Here is a 23605-nt window from a genome sequence, read left to right as displayed (position 1 = left end):
CAGCACTACAGATGACCGACCACGTAGTTGTAGACCAAGGGTCACCACCCAACGTCAGGGTCGTTAGATTGTGCGATAGCATCTTCAAGATCGCTTTGTTACTGCTGCGGAAACTGCTCGACAGATCATGGGGACACACCAGCGACAAATTAGTGCGGACACCGTGCGTCGGCGATTGACGAGCAGACACATCCACTGTCACAGGCCACACCTAGGACCCATTCTGACACCACGACATCGCCGGGACCGTCTTCAGTGGGTAACACAGCACTAGCATTGGCGCCACCAGCAGTGGAGAAGAGTCGTATTCTCAGACGAGAGCCGTTACTGTATCTTAACAGCAGATGGCAGAGAGAGAGAGAGAGAGAGAGAGAGAGAGAGAGAGAGAGAGAGAGAGAGAGAGAGAGAGAGAGAGAGAGAGAGAGAGAGAGAGAGAGAGGACTGGCGACGCCGTGTAGAACGTTATTCGCATGCTTGTGTTGTTGAGAGACTCGTGGGGTGGTCCGAGCATCATAGTGTGGGGTGGAATTGGTTTTGCGCAGAGGGTCGGCCCTGTGGTCTTCCAGAACATCGGTCCAGGGAGAGGCAATGGTGTCACAGCAGCTCTGTACATTGATCAAGTCTTGAGACCACACGCCATACCTCATTTGGCACGTCGCCGCAACCACGAGTTTCAGCATGATAACGCCCGTGCACACACTGTAAGAGCAACAAGAGACTTTCTCCTCAGCCCCGATTTAAATCCCATTGAGCGCCTGTGGGACGAGATTCAAAGATGGCTGAATAACGTCCGACCAAGGCCGACAACTGCAGCCGAACTGCGTCAGGTGTTCCTCAGAGTGTTGGCTCAAGTGCATATGGCATTCATCAACCGCCTCATCAACATGGCGGACTCACGAGATACCGAATTGTGATGCCATTTTCTCAGAGATTAGTGTTGTGTTTCACTTTAAGAACATTTTACACTTTAATTTCAACCTTGATGATCAGTTTTGCCAAGTTTCATCTTTTTAATATGTCTCAAAGTATGTTTTACAGTGGACAAATATGGTTTCTTATATATCTATCCATGGTGACGTTTCTTTTGCGGTTCAGTATGTAACACTTATAACATAACTCACAATAGTCACTTCCGTTATTCTAACATGTCTCTGTGTGTCACACTCATTGTGTTAACATGTCTCTGTGTGTCACATCCATTGTGTTAACATGTTTCTGTGTGTCACACTCACTGTGTTCACATGTCTCAGTGTGTAACATTCATTGTTAACATGTTTCTGGGCGTCGCACTCATTGTGTTAACAAGTCTCCCTGTATCACACTCATTGTGTTAACAAGTCTCCCTGTATCACACTCACTGTGTTAACATGTTCTCTTGTGTCACACTCACTGTGGTAACATGCTCCCTTGTGTCACACACACTGTGTAAACATGCTCCCTTGTGTCACACTGTGTTAACATGTTCCCTTGTGTCACACTCACTGTTAACATGCTCCCTTGTGTCACACTCACTGTGTTAACATGTTCCCTTGTGTCACACTCACTGTGGTAACATGTTCTCTTGTGTCACACACACTGTGTTAACATGTTCCCTTGTGTCACACTGTGTTAAAATGTTCCCTTGTGTCACACTCACTGTGGTAACATGTTCCCTTGTGTCACACACACTGTGTTAACATGTTCCTTTGTGTCTCACTGTGGTAACATGTTCCCTTGTGTCACACACACTGTTGTAACATGTTCCCTTGAGTCAAACTGATTGTGTTAACATGTTCTCTTGTGTCACACTAACTGTGGTAACATGTTCCCTTGTGTCACACACACTGTGTTAACATGCTCCCTTGTGTCACACTGTGTTAACATGTTCCCTTGTGTCACACTGAATGTGTTAACATGTTCCCTTGTGTCACACTCACTGTGGTAACATGTTCCCTTGTGTCACACACACTGTGTTAACATGTTCCCCTGTGTCACACTCACTGTGTTAACATGTTCCCTTGTGTCACACTCACTATGTTAACATGTTCCCTTGTGTCACACTCACAGTGTTAACATGTTCCCTTGTGTCACACTCACTATGTTAACATGTTCCCTTGTGTCACACTCTCTGTGTTAAGATGCTCGCTTAGGACACACTCACTGTGGTAACATGTTCCTTTGTGTCACACTCACTGTGTTAACACGTTCGCTTGTGTCACTCACTGTGTTAACATGTTCCCTTGTGTCACACTCTCTGTGTTAACATGTTCCTTTGTGTCACACTCACTGTGTTAACATGTTCCCTTGTGTCACACTCATTGTGTTAACATGCTCCCTTGTGACACACTCACTGTGTTAACATGCTCCCTTGTGACACACTCACGGTGTTAACATGTTCCCTTGTGTCACACTGTGTTAACATGTTCCCTTGTGTCACACTCACTGTGGTAACATGTTCCTTTGTGTCACACTCACTGTGGTAACATGTTCCTTTGTGTCACACTCACTGTGTTAACATGTCCCCTTGTGTCACACTCACTGTTAACATGCTCCCTTGTGTCAAACTGTGTTAACATGTTCTCTTGTGTCACACTCACTGTTAACATGCTCCCTTGTGTCACACTGTGTTAACACGTTCCCTTGTGTCACACTCACTATGTTAACATGTTCCCTTGTGTCACACTCACTGTGGTTACATGTTCCCTTGTGTCACAGTGAATGTGTTCACATGTCCCTGTGTGTTACTCTCACTTTGCAACAAGGTCACTGTGGTTAGGATGTTATGGCTCCTGGTTACATGATATGTTCGGTAGTTATTACTGTTCAAGGGAGGTTACTCTCACTTTGCAACAAGGTCACTGTGGTTAAGATGTCATGGCTCCATGTTGCATGATATGTTCGGTAGATATTACTGATGTTCTGGAGATATTAATGTACAGAATTAATATCTTAATATAAATGGTATTGGTGAAACTGTTGAAACAATGAAGGATGTACATGCCAGATACCAAATATGTAAATGATTGTAATAAATGATGTAGGAGTTAGTGAGTGAGTGAGTGAGTTTGGTTTTACTTGGCTTTTAGCATTATTCCAGCAATATCCCGATGGGGGCACCAAAAATGTACATATTGTACCGAGAATCGGTGCGACGAGCGAACGCTTTAACCCCAAAGCTAGTATATGATCACAGCTGAGACAAACAACAAAATAATAAAACAGAAATGTCCAAACATAAGTCATGTCTTACTTCACAAAAATACATGAAGACACGAGTTGAGTTGAGGTTTACATCGCCTTTAAGGTTAATACACATGGACAGTGATGTGCAAGCAGGTGTGGGTGTGGGTGTGGGTGTGGGTGTGGGTGTGGGTGTGGGTGTGGGTCTGCATGGTTAAACTTATATGGGTTATAAAGTGCTAGCCCAATGAGATACCATTCCTCAGAATTCAGAACTCTAGGCAACAACAATTTTAAATACCTCCTAACGTCGATCTGTATGACACAGCCAGAGATGGAACCTTCTACACTCCAGGCAGACACTCTCTTCACAAGACCATGGAGGCCGTTTCAGTTTCACAAGTATTGTGATTTGAGGAAGATGTCATAAGGTATATTTGTTCATTCCATGACAGAGGCTAAAATACAACTAAGAGAACCTCAGTTTCAATATGTTTGTATTGCATATCCACATCATCAATGTATTTACAAATGTCAGTGAGTGTCACATCATTGCATGTATACAGCTGTACAGATACCTCCTCGACTTTACATCCAATTAATGTAACCAACAAAAACTCTTCATTCATTGGTGTCAATGATCCAGCCCCGAGTCCTCCAAATGTGGTACAAGATGATGTACACTGAATGGTGTAAACGAGCCCACCACACCATGCTGGACCCCCTGTGTGTTTACAGGGGGATCACTATGTCTGCATGTTCAGCAGTCCCTTGTTTGTTGATTAATGTCGCACTCAACAATATTTCAGCTACACAACAGCGGCCTATAAATACTCGAGTCTGATTGACACATGGTCCACGTTGTTGGGACCACTTTTACACGAACTCAACAAAGTCACATATATACACCACCCACACCACATGGATCAGCATATATACCACCACACCACAAGGTTCAGCATATACACCACCCACACCACAAGGTTCAGCATATATACCACCACACCATGTGGATCAGCATATACACCACCCACACCACAAGGTTCAGCATATATACCACCACACTACGTGGATCAGCATATATACCACCACACCACGTGGATCAGCATAAACACCACCACACCACGGGGATCAGCATAAACACCACCACACCACGTGGATCAGCATAAACACCACCACACCACGTGGATCAGCATAAACACCACCCACACCACAAGGTTCAGCATATATACCACCACACCACGTGGATCAGCATATACACCACCACACCACGTGGATCAGCATAAACACCACCCACACCACAAGGTTCAGCATATATACCACCACACTACGTGGATCAGCATATATACCACCAACACCACGGGGATCAGCATAAACACCACCACACCACGTGGATCAGCATAAACACCACCACACCACGTGGATCAGCATAAACACCACCCACACCACAAGGTTCAGCATATATACCACCACACTACGTGGATCAGCATATATACCACCAACACCACGGGGATCAGCATAAACACCACCACACCACGTGGATCAGCATAAACACCACCACACCACGTGGATCAGCATAAACACCACCCACCCCACAAGGTTCAGCATATATACCACCACACTACGTGGATCAGCATATATACCACCAACACCACGGGGATCGCCATATACAGCACCAACACCATGCGTTCAGCATATACACCACCCACACCATGGGGTCAGCATGTACAGGTAGATGGCCTGAGTGACTGTAGCCACTCTGTCAGTGTCTGGGTTGGTTGGTTGGTTTGTTGTTTAACGCCGCACTCAGCAATATTACAGCTATATGACAGCAGTCTGTAAAAAATTGAGTCTGGACCAGACAATCCAGTGATTAATATCTTGAGCATCGATCCACGCACTTGGGATTGATGACATGCATCAACCAAGTCAGCGAGTCTGACCACCCGATCCCGTTAGTCGCCTTTTACGGCAAGCATAGTCGCCTTTTACTGTCTGGGAGCCCCATGTCACTGTCCCTGAGTCTGGCTGCTACATTCAGTGTTCATTTCTTCCCTTTCCTTCCTCCTTTGTGTTTGCTGCCTCCCTTCTTCGCCTTCCGTTTCTCAGCACGCTTTTCTTTCTTCATGCGTCTGTCAACGACCTTGTAGATGCCGCTGACCCCTGACGGCCGTGTGGGACGCTTGCCCCCTCCCTTTTTGGCCACCACGTAGGTCACCTCCTTCTTCTTCTTGTACAGCAGACCCGCCTTCTTGTAGATCCTGGAACAGACACACAGTAATGTCCTTCTGCATATGGATTTGGTTGGTTGGTTTGTTGTTTAACGTCACACTCAACAATATTCCAGCTATATGGTGGGAGTCTGTAAATAAAAGTCTTGACCAGACAACCCCCTGATTTTCTGCACATGGAGACGTTTGTGAACATCAACTAGACCTGATAGAAACATTGTGTTAGAGAGTAAACCATCAACTAGACTTGATGTAGTCATTGTGTTAGAGAGTAAACTATCAACTAGATTTGTTGGAGACAATGTATTAGAGAGTAAACTATCAACAAGACTTGATGGAAACAATGTGTTAGAGAGTAAACTATCAACTAGACTTGATGGAGTCATTGTGATAGAGAGTTAACTAAAAACTAGACTTGATGGAGACAAATTTGTTAGAGAGTAAACTATCAACTAGACTTGATGGAGACATTGAGTTAGAGAGTAAACTATCAACTAGACTTGATGGAGACAATGTGTTAGAGAGTAAACTATCAACTATACTTGATGGAAACATTGTGTTAGAGAGTAAACTATCAACAAGACTTGAAGGAAACATTTTGTTAGAGTATACTGACTGTTTGATCTGCTGCCATTTCTCCTTGTCAGAGACTTCTGTTGAGTCGGTGACAACCTCTGCCCGCTTCCGAGCCCGGTCCAGCCTCCTCACTTCCTGTACACCAAACAACACACCTCACATAGAAGACAGACATTGTCAGGAGAAATGTGTATCCTTCATTTGTTCTGATCAGTCATCATCAGTCAAAAATAAATAAAAGATATACATAAAGTTCAGTGTAGATAAATCAGTAAACCTTTAAAGCACACAGAATAGCCATACTGCATAAGAATGTAATGTGAATGATTATTATTACTTAGTGGATCTCAGTTTGGCAAACATGAATTAAAAGCAAATGCTAGTTTTAACCAAACTATCACTTTCAAAGAATGCATACCTTCTTCTTCTTTCTTGCCTTTGCCTCTGCAACCTTTTTGATGGGTCTTGCATCCACTGACTTTAGCTTGTCCCGGTACTCCTGAATGTCTCCCTGAAGTCATTAACGAAGTCATGGATCAGGAGGTCAAGTAAGGAAGTGGTCACATGTACATGTACCAGACACCCTAATTCCCCTGACAAAGTAGTCCTAGGTCAGGTGGTCACATGTATATGTACCAGACACCCTCATTCCCCTGACAAAGTAGTCCTAGGTCAGGTGGTCACATGTATATGTACCAGACACCCTCATTCCCCTGACAAAGTAGTCCTAGGTCAGGTGGTCACATGTATGTACCAGACACCCTCATTCCCTTGACAAAGTAGTCAAACATCACCCAGGCCATTACATGTATTACCATCATACCTTGGTGACTGGCAGTTGGATCCGGCTGTGTCTACTTTCATCCTTCACAAACCAGTCGGGCAAACCATCATCATCAAACATGTACCTGCAACAGCCAAAAGATGCAGCTCAACCACGTGCAGTCATCATCCTGTTTGTTTGTTTGTTGTTTAACACCGTACTCAGCAATATTCAAGCTATATGACAGCAAATTTACTCAGACTGTAGTACTGTGAGAGTGAAATAGCGTAAACACCAACAATTATACAATGAATCTATACACCGCTGAAATCAGACATTCACAAATGTATTCATTTGATAACTTCCCATTTCCATGGACGATGAAATGTGTCATCAGTTTCTAAAAACTTCATGGATGTGTGTCCAGAGAGTCTGCAACATCTACTGACCTGTGGTAAGCGTTGTCTATAATGTCTCTCTTCCTCTTGCGGGACTGGGCCAGAGCTGAACCAAGAGCCATGCCTACTGCATCCAGCTTGTCTGTGGCAACACAAACGAACGTTCACATCAGCCATGTGGGAAGTGGAGTGAGTGAGTGAGTGGAGTGGAGTGGAGTGGAGTGGAGTGGAGTGGAGTGGAGTGGAGTGGAGTGGAGTGGAGTGAGTGAGTGATGTTTTTATTCCGCTTTTAGCAATACTCCAGCAATATCACGGTGGTGAAATAGGCTGTTTTGCTACCATATTTTCTTGAGAAAAATGCGCACCCCCCTCTGGCGGATTCAGTAGTTTGGAAAAAACAAACTTTCTGCGAATATTATGCTCATTCTGGTAAATGGACGGGTGATAAGAAACTTGGAGAGTACAAATTTGAAATTTGAGACAAAAAAATCACCAGACATGATGATTTACTGTTTAAAATGTACTTATGTATCCAAAGGGCTGGTAGATTTTTTAACATTTTAGGGGTGTTCTTATATGTTATCATTATTAGCATGATTAGGGCTTGTAGACTGTGAAGGGAGATTTCTATCCCTGTGTTTTGTTTGTTTGTTGTTTAACGCCGCCCTCAGCAATATTCCAGCTATATGACAGCAGTCTGTAAATAATCGAGTCTGGACCAGACTATCCAGTGATTGATATCATGAGCATCAATCCACGCAATTGGGATCGATGACATGCATCAACAAAGTCAGCGAGCCTGACCACCCGATCCCGTTTGTCGCCTTTTACGGCAAGCATGGGTTGCTGAAGACCTATTCTACCCCGGAATCTTCACGGGTCTTCTATCCCTGTGAACCAATGGTTGATGTACCAGTTCTTTGAAGCTATTATAGTTATAGCGTTTTTTGGCAATCAGTGGCTGCAGGCCTTCTTAGTTGTCTGACTAGATTGCACCTCAGATGAGATGAGATTGGGATTAATGTCATGTTCAAAATTATTGCACTTCTATGGCGATGTGCATGCACATGTGTGGCTGCTTGTACTTGTATGGACTTAGGCTTGTTCTATAGTGCTAGCCCACTGAGATACCATGCCACAGTTTAACACGAATACCCCACTCAGACACAGTAGATTGCTGATCAGTTCTTGTTTTATTCCCTTAAAGCCGAGCGCCATCCAATTCATTTGGCATAACACAGCCAGTGTAGTGAACCACCGACCTCCCACTCTCTGGGGAGACACTCTGTACACTACACCATGGAGACACTCTAAACCTAAGCTGATAAACTCTCCTTCATAACTTACAGCATTAATTCACTCTGGAGATTTCATCAGTAATTCTTGCTCAACTAATTTACTTCACATGTAGACATGTTTGTTTGTTGTTTAACGCCGCACTCAGCAATATTCCACCTACATGACAGCGGTCTGTAAATAATCAATTCAGGACCAGACAATCCACTGATTGACATCATGAGCATTCATCTACACAACTGCGATACAATGTCAAGCATCATCCAAGTCAGCGAGCCAGTTAGTCACCTCTTATGATAAGTGTGAGTGAGTGAGTGAGTTTGATTTTACGCCGCTTTTAGCAATATTCAAGCAATATCACGGCGGGGGACACCAGAAATGGGCTTCACACATTGTACCCATGTTGGGAATCGAACCCGGGTCTTCGGCGTGACGAGCGAACGCTTTAACCACTAGGCTACCCGACCGCCCCTCTTATGATAAGCATAGTTTTGACATGTACACAATATAGGAAGAATGATACAAGCTGATCCTGTGGACCCACTTTCTCCCTACACCAGAAGGGTCCAACATGCAAACAACATTCCCATGGCACACATGTACTGAACAAAGTTAGGGATAAAGAATATTTTGGGGATTTTTTTTGCAGTGATGACTGAGCACACAATTTCATATTTCGCCTTCATCCCTATCAGCTGCCTATACTTTTCATCTTCCCGAGTCAAGGGGGTTAGGACTATAAAAGTCCAGAGTCGATCCTTGCTGGCCTAGCCTGGAATAATGGAGTTTTAGTTTGGCTGGACTAACAAGTCTATGCATAGTCCAATCAAAATCGCATAACTGAATCAACATCCAGTTTGTAAACTTCAATGCAGATTTCAGTTGATTGCACAATTTGCAATGCCATGTGTACCGTCAACTTAGCATCAACAGATACTTTGCAAATCTTTTCTTGTTCATAATGAAGGTACTCACGTGATATTACAGTACAGATCACGATTATCGATCAGATCATCTTCACTGGGCACATCCATTTTGTTTGAAGCAAATGCAAGTAATATGAGAGGTGGAATCTGATTGGTCAGTAGGAGGGACATTGCAGGGACATAACTTGTAATAGCCACTTGTAGTACTACGATCGAGCCCAGAAATTCCAGCTTAGTTTGGCAAGGATGGAAACTGGACTTTCGTGGTCAGTTAACTCCCTTGCCTCAGGAAGATGATCCTGTTTAAGTTCAGTATAGTTAAGTACAAAGTCATGGTGCACCCACGTGTCTCTAATGTACCTTCTGGTAACTTGGGTATATTCAAATCTGAACAAGTATGAACCCGATTAAGGCAATTCTCAAGGGAACCAGAAGCAAGGTGAAGGACACTGATGTGTAGATACAAACACTAGCTATTATCAATACACACTGGCAAGGTGAAGGACACTGATGTGTAGATACAAACACTAGCTATTATCAATACACACTGGCAAGGTGAAGGACACTGATTTGCAGAGATGTTTTTTGACTGACATTTTCACAAATGTGAGTGAGTTTGTTGGGTTGAACATTGCTTTTAATAGTATTCCAGTTATATCACTGCATTCAGCATAATGTGGGAGGAAAGTTCACAATAAGGTTGAGTGTGTCAATGTGAGGGGATAGGAATGGTTATCAACAGCTTATCACAGGATTTCAAGGAGATGACAAATATATTTCCATTTTCTCCGGGTTAATTGATATTACTTTTCCACTAGAGGTTTGGGAAAGACAACAGTACGTCTGGGATAACACCTAATGCTACCTGCCTGTATTTGCAGAGGGCACAATTTCAAAACCATCTTTGTTATCACGGCTCTGCTTCTTGTTGCTTGGAGCTTCCTGATGGCCGGGACCCGCTTGCAGTTCCATTGTGTCGTAGTCACTGCCGGAGTCGGAGTCGGTGTCGGAGTCATCATCATCATCATCGTCGTCGTCTTCGTCATGGTCTTCTTTAACAGCAGGGGCCTTCTTCTTGTGTGGTGTCTTCTCAGTAGACTTGTCTGTTTAGAACAACCATTACAATGAGACAATGAGTGAGTGAGTGAGTGAGTGAGTGAGTGAGTGAGTGAGTGAGTGAGAGAGTTTGATTTAAAGTGAACTTTGAACAGTATTTCAGTCATGTCACGGCATGTCAGCTTAATGTGGGAGGAAAGCCCGAAGTGATGACGGTCTTTGAGGTTTACCTTGGTGAAAACCCCGAGCACAGGTATGGTGCTGACAAACCTAGAAACACAATGGGGGTGAACTGGGATTCGAACCCGCATTCTGCACAGCGAATTCCAGCGCCTTAAACGACTGTGCAATCCCTGTCCTCCACCAAACACATGACTATCCAAGTGACATGTATAGCTAGGTGGCAACTGAACCAGTCACTCAGAACATGTTTGTTGTTAGTTTGTTGTTCAATGCCACTCAGCAATATTCTAGCTTCATAAAAAATGGCCCGTGAAGAAGAGTCTGGATCAGACAAACCAGTGGTTGATATTATAAGCATCATTGAGCATCATGAGCAATTGGAGTAAAATGACACGCTATCAACTAAGTCATCCCGTCTGACAACCCAATCCATCAAGTCTCCTTTGGAGGAAAGCAAAAGTTGCAGGGGAACAGTTCTAAACTGGAATCCCTGATCACCACACAGGCTTCAACCATTAAATAGGGAACTGTATTTACATCATCCTTCTTCCATGAGGAACATATACGAACACTGAAATGCTACCCTTTCAGGTCGGTCAGCATTTGTTTCAAAGTACTGGACAGTGAAAGCTTGTTCCACAAGCTTCATGGTGCAAGGTACATTAAGATGCAGTCGTGCAGGGCTCTATGTCTCAAGCCAGGTACCTGTGATCTGTCCTCCCTTGCTCCTGTACCTATCAGCTATCTTCTCGATCTCCGCATCTTCGTCTGCGTCATCTTCTATGTCAGCAAAGGCACTCTGAAGTAAAAAGCAGACATGATCATGTTTCCTTCAATATCCATGATCTAACAACAACACTTTTTACCAATTACCTTCACCTAAACTCTTGCTCCCAGTCAGGTCACACCCTTACCTAATACGCCCCCACCCAGGGCCTGCCCTCACCTCATTCAGGCCCCACCCTCACCTCATCCCTCCCACTCAGGCCCCACCTTCACCTCATCCCTCCCACTCAGGCCCCACCCTAACCTCATCCCTCCCACTGAGGCCCCGCCTTCACCTCATCCCTCCCACTCAGGCCCCACCCTCACCTCATCCTCCCCACTCAGGCCCCACCCTCATCCTCTCCCACTCAGACCCCACCCTCACTTCATCCTCCCCACTCAGGTCCCACCCTCCCCTTTCCTCCCCACTCAGGCCCCGCCTTCACCTCATCCCTCCCACTCAGGCCCCGCCTTCACCTCATCCCTCCCACTCAGGCCCCGCCTTCACCTCATCCCTCCAACTCAGGCCCCGCCTTCACCTCATCCCTCCCACTCAGGCCCCGCCTTCACCTCATCCCTCCCACTCAGGCCCCGCCTTCACCTCATCCCTCCCACTCAGGCCACACCCTCATCCTCTCCCACTCAGGCACTGCTCTCTCTTCATCCTCCCCACTCGGGGCCCCAGCCTCATCCTCTGCCACTCAGGCCCCACCCTCATCCTCTCCCACTCAGGCCCTGCTCTCTCTCTTCATCCTCTCCCACTCAGGCCCCACCCTCATCCCTCCCACTCAGGCCCCACCTTCACCTCATCCCTCCCACTCAGGCCCCGCCTTCACCTCATCCCTCCCACTCAGGCCCCGCCTTCACCTCATCCCTCCCCTCAGGCCCCGCCTTCACCTCATCCCTCCCACTCAGGCCCCACCTTCACCTCATCCCTCCCACTCAGGCCCCACCCTAACCTCATCCCTCCCACTCAGGCCACACCCTCATCCTCTGCCACTCAGGCCCCACCCTAGCCTTATCCCTCCCACTCAGGCACTGCTCTCTCCTCATCCTCCCCACTCGGGCCCCACCCTCATCCTCCCCACTCAGGCCCCACCCTCATCCCTCCCACTCAGGCCCCACCCTAACCTCATCCCTCCCACTCAGGCCCCACCCTAACCTCATCCCTCCCACTCAGGCCACACCCTCATCCTCTGCCACTCAGGCCCCACCCTAGCCTTATCCCTCCCACTCAGGCACTGCTCTCTCCTCATCCTCCCCACTCGGGCCCCACCCTCATCCTCTCCCACTAAGGCACTGCTCTCTTTCTTCATCCTCCCCACTCGGGCCCCTGCCTCATCCTCTCCCACTCGGGCCCCACCCTCGCCTTATCCCTCCCACTCAGGCACTGCTCTTTCTTCATCCTCCCCACTCAGGCCCCACCCTCATCCTCTCCCACTTGGGCCCCACCCTCATCCCTCCCACTCAGGCCCCACCCTCACCTTATCCCTCCCACTCAGGCACTGCTCTCTCCTCATCCTCCCCACTCGGGCCCCACCCTCATCCTCTCCCACTCAGGCCCCACCCTCATCCTCTCCCACTCAGGCACTGCTCTCTCTCTTCATCCTCCCCACTCGGGCCCCGGCCTCATCCTCTCCCACTCAGGCCCCACCCTCATCCTCTCCCACTCAGGCCCCACCCTCGCCTTATCCCTCCTACTCAGGCATTGCTCTTTCTTCATCCTCCCCACTCAGGCCCCACCCTCATCCTCTCCACTCGGGCCCCACCCTCATCCTCTCCCACTCAGGCACTGCTCTCTATCTTCATCCTCCCCACTCGGGCCCCACCCTCATCCTCTCCCACTCAGGCCCCACCCTCATCCTCTCCCACTCAGGCACTGCTCGCTATCTTCATCCTCCCCACTCGGGCCCCACCCTCATCCTCTCCCACTCAGGCCCCACCCTCATCCCTCCCACTCAGGCCCAACCCTCGCCTTATCCCTCCCACTTAGGTCCCACCCTCATCCTCTCCCACTCAGGCACTGCTCTCTCTTCATCCTCCCCACTCAGGCCCCACCCTCACTCAGGCCCCGCCCTCACTTCATCCAACCCACTCAGGCCCCGCCCTCACTTCACCCACCCCACTCAGGCCCCACCCTCACCTCATATACCCTCCATGCTGAACCAGGTGTTGAGCCAGCCCGCGGTACCCACGGAGTCGCCTACCATGCTGAACCAGGTGTTGGTCCACCCTGCTGTACCCACGGAGTCACCTACCTTGCTGAACCAGGAGTTGGTCCTATTGCTGGTCTTCACCCCTGGCTTCTGCAAGTCCACCAGGAGAGGGTTGTGTTCTCCTTCTTCCCTGCACACAAATACACAAGTGTCTAGACAAGTCAGGGGATACGGCAGGCATACACTATACAGCATATGAAACATAAATTCTTTAGTTTAACTGGCTTCCAGCAAAGCACAACCCACACAATACCTAAATATGCTAAACTGACAATTGATAAGAAATCAAAGCGATGACACCTATAAGAAATCAAAGTGATGACATCTGTATGAAATCAAAGCGATGACATCAATATGAAATCAGAGCGATGACATCTATATGAAATCAGAGCGATTACATATGAAATCAGAGCGATGACATCATATGAAATCAGAGCGATGACATTATATGAAATCAGAGCGATGACATCTGTATGAAATCAGAGCGATGACATCTGTATGAAATCAGAGCGATGACATTATATGAAATCAGAGCGATGACATCTGTATGAAATCAGAGCGATGACATCTGTATGAGATCAGAGCGATGACATCTGTATGAAATCAGGGTGATGACATCTGTATGAAACTTATGAGCTATAACAACATAGCACTATGATCAAATGTACATTATCATTTCAGATGGTTCATACTTTGACCTTCAATGTCATACAATCATTCAGGGGGCTGCTAAATGGCATTATGACACCGTAGCACAGAGATCCCCTTGTACCCAGTACTATTCTCACAGAGGAAACCTACACATCTGCACTAGGTCCGGGCCGGTCGTCATCCTGCAGGTCAGGGTCTGAGTCATACTCCTCCTCTGAAGCGTCCTCCCTCTCCAGGTAGTCCTTGGTGTGTCGGTCATACGACAATGTCCGGCGCTTAGCGGGCGGAGGCAGTGGGTCATCGTCCCACTCCAGCTCCTCCTCTTGCATCGCCTGGTCATCCTCATCCACAGCCTTCAGGTGCTGGAACACAAGCATCAGAAATATAACCCTTCATCAGAGGTACTCTGGTTGCCGGCTGGCCATCTAACACCCAAATGTTCTTTTGCATTGTCAATTACAGTCATCAAGTCTGCATACTCAGCATCACTATTGAAGGGGCACATAGAATATAAGAGATAAAAGTATTAAAAAAATGTTGTATTTCAACTTCCAAGAGTGCAGTTCAGTTGCATATTGAATGAATCATTTTACACCCATATTCACATTGACTGTTATTTGCTTTGCACATGCATGGGCTTAACCGCTGACTGCGTTCAGTGCGTGATTTGGGAAGCTTTTTTCGTCAGGTTCAATCTTGCACTTTTCACCATATAAATACTAGTAGTCGTCCACTTTTCCAATTTCATAAAAGCACCCAATCAGTGTAACAAAGGCACAAACATCAACTGTTAATCACTTTGTCAACATTCTCAGGCCGAGCTACTGACACTTGATGACCTCTGTCCATGTTTGACACCCTACATACCTCGATGACCCTTCGATAATGACACCGAGTATATTAATATTCTGAACCATAATATTTTCCCATCCAATACATAAAGTTATTAATGTGGCATGTCTAGTTTTCCCTCTGGTTCTCAATTTCCCATTTCACTGTGGCCCCTTTTCAATTTAAATGGAGCTAATTGTTTCTCTATCAAGATGACATATTTTTAGAAACAGACACACACAAATATACACACAAATGAAACCAGTTATAGTTAGACACATGTATGTGAAGCCTCTGTGTGTGTGCGCGTGCATGCACATGTGCATGTGCGTGTGCATGTGCGTACTAATGCCGATTTATTGTGCCAGCCCACTGAGATACCATGCCGCAGTTTAACATGAATATCCCACTAAGACAAGTACCAACTTTTAACATCTTTTGGTATGACGTGGCCAGGGATCACACCCCCGACCTACAACTCTCCGGCGGACACTCCCACTAGACCACGGAGGCTTGTTGCTAGTTTGTTGTTTAACGCCGCACTCAGCAAAATTACAGCTATATGACGGCGGTCTGTAAATAATCGAGTCTGGACCAGACAATCCAGTGATTGATATCATGAGCATTGATAAATGCAATTGGGATACGATGATATGAATCAACCAAGTCAGCGAGCCTGACCACCCGATTCCATTAGTCTCCTCCTATAACAAGCATAGTTGCCTTTTACAGCAAAAATGGGTTGCTGAAGACCTATTCTATCCCAGACCAGTTGTTGTGGTGGAGTGAGTGTAAGTAATGGTACCTACAAGGGATTATAAATGTGCACATACTCCAGATGAAATGAGTAGTTGATGGATGTTTATACAGGGAAGGAAAAGTGAATGCCCCCTCAGTGGGGAGGACTCCCTGATCATGATGCATCTCAACTCCCCGAACTACTCAGTCAGAATAGTTACTGATAATTGCTCAGCTCTCACGCCCCACATGCTGACAATGTTGGCGGTACACATGGTACAGGCTGTGATTCCTCGCACCAACATGACCACAGAGACACCTACCTTCTTGTTCTTTATCTTCTTTAAATCAAATATGTCCACATCATCAGTAATGTCTGGTTTGTCATTGGGCAGAACCATTTTCATATCCATCTTGTGTCGCAACTTGGTCTTCTCTCGACGTATCTTCTTCAACTTCCTACAGTGACAAACATACTGAGTGAAAACATCCCACAAACACACATACAGAGTGAAAACATCCCACAAAGACACACATACAGAGTGAAAACATCCCACAAAGACACACATACAGAGTGAAAACATCCCACAAACACACATACAGAGTGAAAACATCCCACAGACACACATACAGAGTGAAAACATCCCACAAACACACATACAGAGTGAAAACATCCAAAAAAAACACACATACAGAGTGAAAACATCCCACAAAGACACACATACAGAGTGAAAACATCCCACAAAGACACATATACAGAGTGAAAACACCCCACAGACACACATACAGAGTGAAAACATCCCACAAAGACACACATACTGAGTGAAAACACCCGGCAGACACACATACTGAGTGAAAACATCCTGCACAAAGACACACATACCGAGTGAAAACATCCCACAAATGTTGCTGAGTTAGTGAGGGGCTGTTGCTGAGTTAGTGAGGGGCTGTTGCTGAGTTAGTGAGGGGCTGTTGCTGAGTTAGTGAGGGGCTGTTGCTGAGTTAGTGAGGGGCTGTTGCTGAGTTAGCGAGGGGCTGTGGCTGAGTTAGTGAGGGGCTGTTGCTGAGTTAGCGAGGGGCTGGGGCTGAGTTAGTGAGGGGCTGTTGCTGAGTTAGCGAGGGGCTGGGGCTGAGTTAGTGAGGGGCTGGGGCTGAGTTAGTGAGGGGCTGGGGCTGAGTTAGTGAGGGGCTGTTGCTGAGTTAGTGAGGGGCTGGTGCTGAGTTAGTGAGGGGCTGTTGCTGAGTTAGCGAGGGGCTGTGGCTGAGTTAGCGAGGGGCTGTTGCTGAGTGAGTGAGGGGCTTGGGCTGAGTTAGTGAGGGGCTGTTGCTGAGTTAGCGAGGGGCTGTGGCTGAGTTAGCTAGGGGCTGTTGCTGAGTGAGTGAGGGGCTGTTGCTGATGTAGTGAGGGGCTGTTGCTGAGTTAGTGAGGGGCTGCTGCTGAGTTAGCGAGGGGCTGTTGCTGAGTTAGTGAGGGGCTGTGGCTGAGTTAGTGAGGGGCTGGTGCTGAGTTATTGAGGACTGTGTTTACCTCTTGAGGGCCTTCCGCTCATCATCCTCCATCTGCACCAGCTGCTTCTCCACCTCCAGGTCCTCTTCATCACTAGGTTCAGCATCATCCTTGCTGCCATCAGGTCTGTCAACAGAACTTTCTGATATTACACAACCAACATAGCAGACCTCACTTTATCACACAAGCAATATAGCAGGTCTAGATTTGTTACACAACCAAAACAGTAGATTTGTTAGGTCCCCATAGGGTACATTTTTAAATTTGTTGGATCTTGTTTGTTGTTTGATGTCGCACTCACCAATTCAAAATGATGGCGGTTCGTAAATAATCGAGTTTAGACCTGAAAATCCAGTGATTGATATCCTCAGGATCGATTCTTAGATGGACCGACTAAGCTGATGTAATACTGTAGAGATTATTGTATACAAAAACAAGCAGGAATATATACTATACAAAAATATATACTATGCAAACACTGGCCCCTTGGACCCCCCCCTCGCTGAAATTGAGGATTTTACATGAAACAGACAACTTTGGAAACCATGATCACCTGTCTGCATCTGCTGCGTCCTCAGTGATGGCAACAGCCTCTACGCCCAGCTCCTCTCGCAGCTTCTTCCGCCACGTCAGCAAGCCCCTGCAACAACAGACGGGAATTACAACCTGCACCAACCATTCAACACTCGGTCTCGTTATAAAAGTATACATACATGTGTTTACAATGATGACCAGAACTTTGATGACCATAACAATACTACAGCCATGTCTTACTTGATGTCCCTGCCCAGTCAATTATCAACATAACAATACTACAGCCATGTCTTACTTGATGTCCCTGCCCAGTCAATTATCAACATAACAATACTACAGCCATGTCTTACTTGATGTCCCTGCCCAGTCAATTATCAACATAACAATACTACAGCCATGTCTTACTTGATGTCCCTGCCCAGTCAATTATCAACATAACAATACTACAGCCATGTCTTACTTGATGTCCCTGCCCAGTCAATTATCAACATAACAATACTACAGACATGTCTTACTTGATGTCCCTGCCCAGTCAATTATCAACATAACAATACTACAGACATGTCTTACTTGATGTCCCTGCACAGTCAATTATCAACATAACAATACTACAGACATGTCTTACTTGATGTCCCTGCACAGCCAATTATCAACATAACAATACTACAGACATGTCTTACTTGATGTCCCTGCCCAGTCAATTATCAACATAACAATACTACAGACATGTCTTACTTGATGTCCCTGCCCAGCCAATTATCAACATAACAATACTACAGACATGTCTTACTTGATGTCCCTGCACAGTCAATTATCAACATAACAATACTACAGACATGTCTTACTTGATGTCCCTGCACAGCCAATTATCAACATAACAATACTACAGCCATGTCTTACTTGATGTCCCTGCCCAGCCAATTATCAACATAACAATACTACAGCCATGTCTTACTTGATGTCCCTGCCCAGTCAATTATCAACATAACAATACTACAGCCATGTCTTACTTGATGTCCCTGCCCAGTCAATTATCAACATAACAATACTACAGCCATGTCTTACTTGATGTCCCTGCACAGCCAATTATCAACATAACAATACTACAGACATGTCTTACTTGATGTCCCTGCCCAGTCAATTATCAACATAACAATACTACAGCCATGTCTTACTTGATGTCCCTACAGAGCCAATTATCAACATAACAATACACCAGACATGTCTTACTTGATGTCCCTGCCCAGCCAATTATCAACATAACAATACTACAGACATGTCTTACTTGATGTCCCTGCCCAGTCAATTATCAACATAACAATACTACAGACATGTCTTACTTGATGTCCCTGCCCAGTCAATTATCAACATAACAATACTACAGCCATGTCTTACTTGATGTCCCTGCCCAGCCAATTATCAACATAACAATACTACAGACATGTCTTACTTGATGTCCCTGCCCAGCCAATTATCAACATAACAATACTACAGACATGTCTTACTTGATGTCCCTGCCCAGTCAATTATCAACATAACAATACTACAGACATGTCTTACTTGATGTCCCTGCCCAGTCAATTATCAACATAACAATACTACAGCCATGTCTTACTTGATGTCCCTGCCCAGCCAATTATCAACATAACAATACTACAGACATGTCTTACTTGATGTCCCTACACAGCCAATTATCAACATAACAATACTACAGACATGTCTTACTTGATGTCCCTGCACAGCCAATTATCAACATAACAATACTACAGACATGTCTTACTTGATGTCCCTGCCCAGTCAATTATCAACATAACAATACTACAGACATGTCTTACTTGATGTCCCTGCACAGCCAATTATCAACATAACAATACTACAGACATGTCTTACTTGATGTCCCTGCCCAGTCAATTATCAACATAACAATACTACAGACATGTCTTACTTGATGTCCCTGCAAAGCCAATTATCAACATAACAATACACCAGACATGACTTACTTGATGTCCCTGCACAGCCAATTATCAACATAACAGTACACCAGACATGTCTTACTTGATGTCTTTCTTGCCCAAAACTTTGATGTCCTTCAGACATTCCTTCATCTCTGGTGTGGTCAGACGGTGGTTCGTGATCCGCTCCTCATCAAGTGTGACCTGTCACAAAGTCATTACACAGACTGTCACACCCAACACACTTGACTGAATGGACGGATGGATAGTTTGATAGGTATTACTTAGAAGTTGATGGATGACAAAGTAGACATGCTTGATGGATAACAACTTCTTGAATATTGTGAAGGCGACGTTTTGGTATAGATCCTTATACACTTGCCAAACAGTAAATAATTATCCATAAATTGTGTCTACTTTGTGAATGGATGGAATTACAATCATTCAACAGGGATGGAAATGAATGCTTGTACATGGGTCCAAGGCTAGTAGGAATTACCTTGGGCCAGCATAATTATAATACTAGCTGTAGGGTCTGTGAGTTTTCTTACACATAAATTATATATCATCCTCATGATTCTCGTGAAGGTGAGGTGAGGTGAGGTGAGGTGAGGTGAGGTGAGGTGAGGTGAGGTAAAATTGGGTTTAACGTTGAATTCAAGAATATTATTGCACTTATATAGCAACATGTGCGTGCGTGCTTATACTATCTACGACCAATGCCCATTTTGTAGTGCTAGCTCAGTGAGATAACATGCCACAGTGTAACATGAATATATCCCATTCAGACACAGTATACTAAATATGAGCCGACCTTGTTTGAGCCCCTAAATGCCGGGCGCCAGGCAGGGCAACAACAAGTACCATCTTTCAACGTCTTTTGGTATGATGCACTCGGTGATAGAACCCCCAAACTTCCGCTCCCTGGGGAGACGCTCTACCACTAAGACACAATGGCGGTGCCCCCCTGTGAAATCGGGGCGGTCATTGGTCTGAGCGCTTCCTGCTCACTGGAACCAGTCCATGGCTGGACTCGTCGGTTAATACTGATGACTATACAACAAAGTAGCTGTATGTATTCTTGGGTGATGGGACCAGGGAAGATCTGGGGCAGAATAGGTCTTCAGCAACACATGCTTGCTGTGAAAGGCTTGCTGACTGGATTTATCTATGTCATCGTATCCCAATTGTGGATCAATGTGCATGATGTCACACTGGATTGTCTGGTCGAGACTCAATCATTTACAGTGAGTGAGTGAGTGAGTATGTTTTACGCCGCTTTTAGCAATATTCTAGCAATATCACGGCGGGGGACAACAGAAATTGGCTTCACACATTGTACCCATGTCGGGAATCGAACCCGGGTCTTCGGCGTAACGAGCAAACGCTTTAATCACTAGGCTACCCGAGCGCCCCCAATTATATACAGACTGCTGTCATATAGCTGGAATACTGCTGAGAGCGGCGTTAAACAACTGAGTGATGGAGGACTGTAGTATATACAAACCTGTGAAGTATTCACAATGCATCAAGCATAGCACTAACTCCACAACACAGCACTGATGAATACATAACACGCAATGAAAGTCTGTTGGCCATTTGGTTACCATGGTTACTGACACAGCACTAACCTGATTGGCTCCTGCCAGGAGCTCGAGGAAGTTGTCAGCAGCCAGGAACTGTGATGCGGACAGTGTGTGGAACAGAGTGTAGTCTCCGTCAGCGTACCCCTCTCGATTTCTGAACATAACACACAGCTAAATACAGGGAACTAGTAACATGCCAACAGTGTCTGGAACAGATTAGAGTCTCCGTCAGCGTACCCCTCCCGATATCTGAACATAACACACAGCTTAATACAGGGAACTAGTAACATCAGAAGTTCTCAACATACACAAGGTGATGTTTAAAAATATTTGCCAAATCAAATTATGTAACAGATTTAACATGAAAATGTATAAAAAATCATACACATTATATAAGGGTCAAAAACTAAGAAAAACTCCCCAAAATGAAACTTGTTTTGACCTGGCTTTCAACATGTCCAATAAGCCAATCAGTGACATGGAAAGGTATAAAAATAAAATTAAAATCTGTATTTTTTCGGAAAATCCAAATATTGAAATCAAACTTTACACTGCTTCTCTCCAATAGGAATAAAAAGTGTTCACCAAGTTCAAAGAATCTATCATAGTTTTTAAGTTATAGGTCACACAAAAAATTGTCCTCGTAAGGACAGATGGACTTATAACTATATACCCCTCCCTTTTAGGTCAGGGATATATTAACGACAAAGTAGTTAGCTAAAAGACATTATTGTGAGTATGTTCAAACTTGGGTGCAAATTATGACCTTTTCCTAAAGAAACCACTGATGTTTCTGCTGCAGGAATTGTCAAACCTGTACCTGTCTACTCTGCACACTGACAATACACACAGGTAGGGATGTCACGATTCACCAATTGTACCGATGCATCGTTAGATAATTCTCACGATACGATACAAGATACTAGTGGTGTAATGATACATCGAACTATCGATTGATTGCGATTGCTTGTCTCACGATAGTACACTATCGATTGCAACTTGAAACAATCGATACTATTGGCGATAGTTTGTCTAACTATCGATAGTTTTGATATTTAATTTGTTTGGTACATTTACTTTCTTATAAAACATAGAAACAACTCCTATGATCATCTAACCTCTGTTGTGCTTTCGTTTGGATTGCACTACTTTGTCTGCTTGATTTAGAGTTACGTCCCTTAGCTACTCGTCTCTAGGCAACATTGACAAGTTGGCGGACGCCACATGTCAGTTCGAAATTGTCGCCAATAAGGCAGGCAAATCGTGGGTATTGGACCATTTTGGCTTTGTCAAAATGCTAAACGAGACAGACAAGCAAAAAGTAAGTTGTAGAATCTGTTGGATAATTCTAAAGTATTCAGGAAATACTACTAATCTGACCGACCGCTTGACAAGACGGCACCCAGATATTCGTCCACGTGAAAAAGGGGGATCAAATACTAGTCATTCTATCACATTCATTCACATTGGTGCTAAAACACTGCAGTAACCTTAGACTTTACCAGTTACATGAAGTGAAATTTTGCATTAAAATGTTTTTGAGAGGTCAATTTGAACTTGTTTTCTTTTCATTTCTTGTTTTCTTTACACATAGTATCAGAAAGTTATAATTAGTTTGATGGTGTCAGTCAAAATGCTGAAATATATGCTGCTAAAGCCTGCTATAATTGCAAGTGAAAACTATCGCAATAGTATCGCAATAGTAGGGCCACTATCGCAATAGCATCGCAATAGTTGTTATAACTATCGCAATAGTATTGCAATAGTCAAAAATGCCTCAATAGTCACCCCTACAAGATACATGTAAATTTATATCAATACCAAATTTTATTGAAATCGGTACCCATTTGTTCGCGTATCGATTGATTCTTCTATTCGAATCGAAATGTCTTCATATTTTCTGAATTTGACACATACCAAAACTTACTGACCCTTGTTTGAATAAACAGAATCAACCTTTTCTAAGTAATATCATTTTACAACATAATCTACCGATAGTGGTTAGAATACATAATTGTGAATGTGATATGTGTAGGAGAAACCCATCTTCCTGAGGAATGTGAATTAACGGACTATAAAAGTCCAGTTTCCACCCTTGCCGAACTAGGCTGGTATTATGGAGTTAGATTGTGGCTGGACTAACGAGTCTATGTAAAGTCCAATCAAAATAGCGCACCGAAATCGAAATAGATTTCGGTCGACTGCAGGATTTGCAAAGCATGTGCACCGCTAGCTCG

At 45.0% G+C, this 23605-nt stretch overlaps 1 protein-coding gene across 1 annotated transcript in view; it reads right to left on the bottom strand.

The window, feature by feature from the left end:
- Positions 1–3639: 3639 nt before the first annotated feature.
- The window catches only part of LOC124124251 (pre-rRNA 2'-O-ribose RNA methyltransferase FTSJ3-like), a 32099-nt gene continuing 12133 nt past the window's right edge, over positions 3640–23605 (bottom strand). The window contains exons 6-19 of the mRNA XM_046487384.2: positions 21414–21522; positions 19886–19986; positions 17850–17936; positions 17318–17422; positions 16113–16248; positions 14371–14582; positions 13612–13699; positions 11294–11387; positions 10219–10452; positions 7179–7269; positions 6790–6874; positions 6385–6477; positions 6007–6101; positions 3640–5420 (exon numbers count right to left, since the gene is read on the bottom strand). Coding sequence (XP_046343340.2) covers positions 5204–5420; positions 6007–6101; positions 6385–6477; positions 6790–6874; positions 7179–7269; positions 10219–10452; positions 11294–11387; positions 13612–13699; positions 14371–14582; positions 16113–16248; positions 17318–17422; positions 17850–17936; positions 19886–19986; positions 21414–21522 — 1747 coding nt within the window. The 3' untranslated portion in view covers positions 3640–5203. The remainder of the gene's footprint in view (positions 5421–6006; positions 6102–6384; positions 6478–6789; positions 6875–7178; positions 7270–10218; positions 10453–11293; positions 11388–13611; positions 13700–14370; positions 14583–16112; positions 16249–17317; positions 17423–17849; positions 17937–19885; positions 19987–21413; positions 21523–23605) is intronic.

This window comes from Haliotis rufescens, unplaced genomic scaffold, assembly GCF_023055435.1.
Source record: "Haliotis rufescens isolate VD_foot unplaced genomic scaffold, xgHalRufe1.0.p SCAF_15, whole genome shotgun sequence".
NCBI lineage: Eukaryota > Metazoa > Mollusca > Gastropoda > Lepetellida > Haliotidae > Haliotis > Haliotis rufescens.
This window is presented reverse-complemented; position numbering and strand designations above follow the sequence as displayed.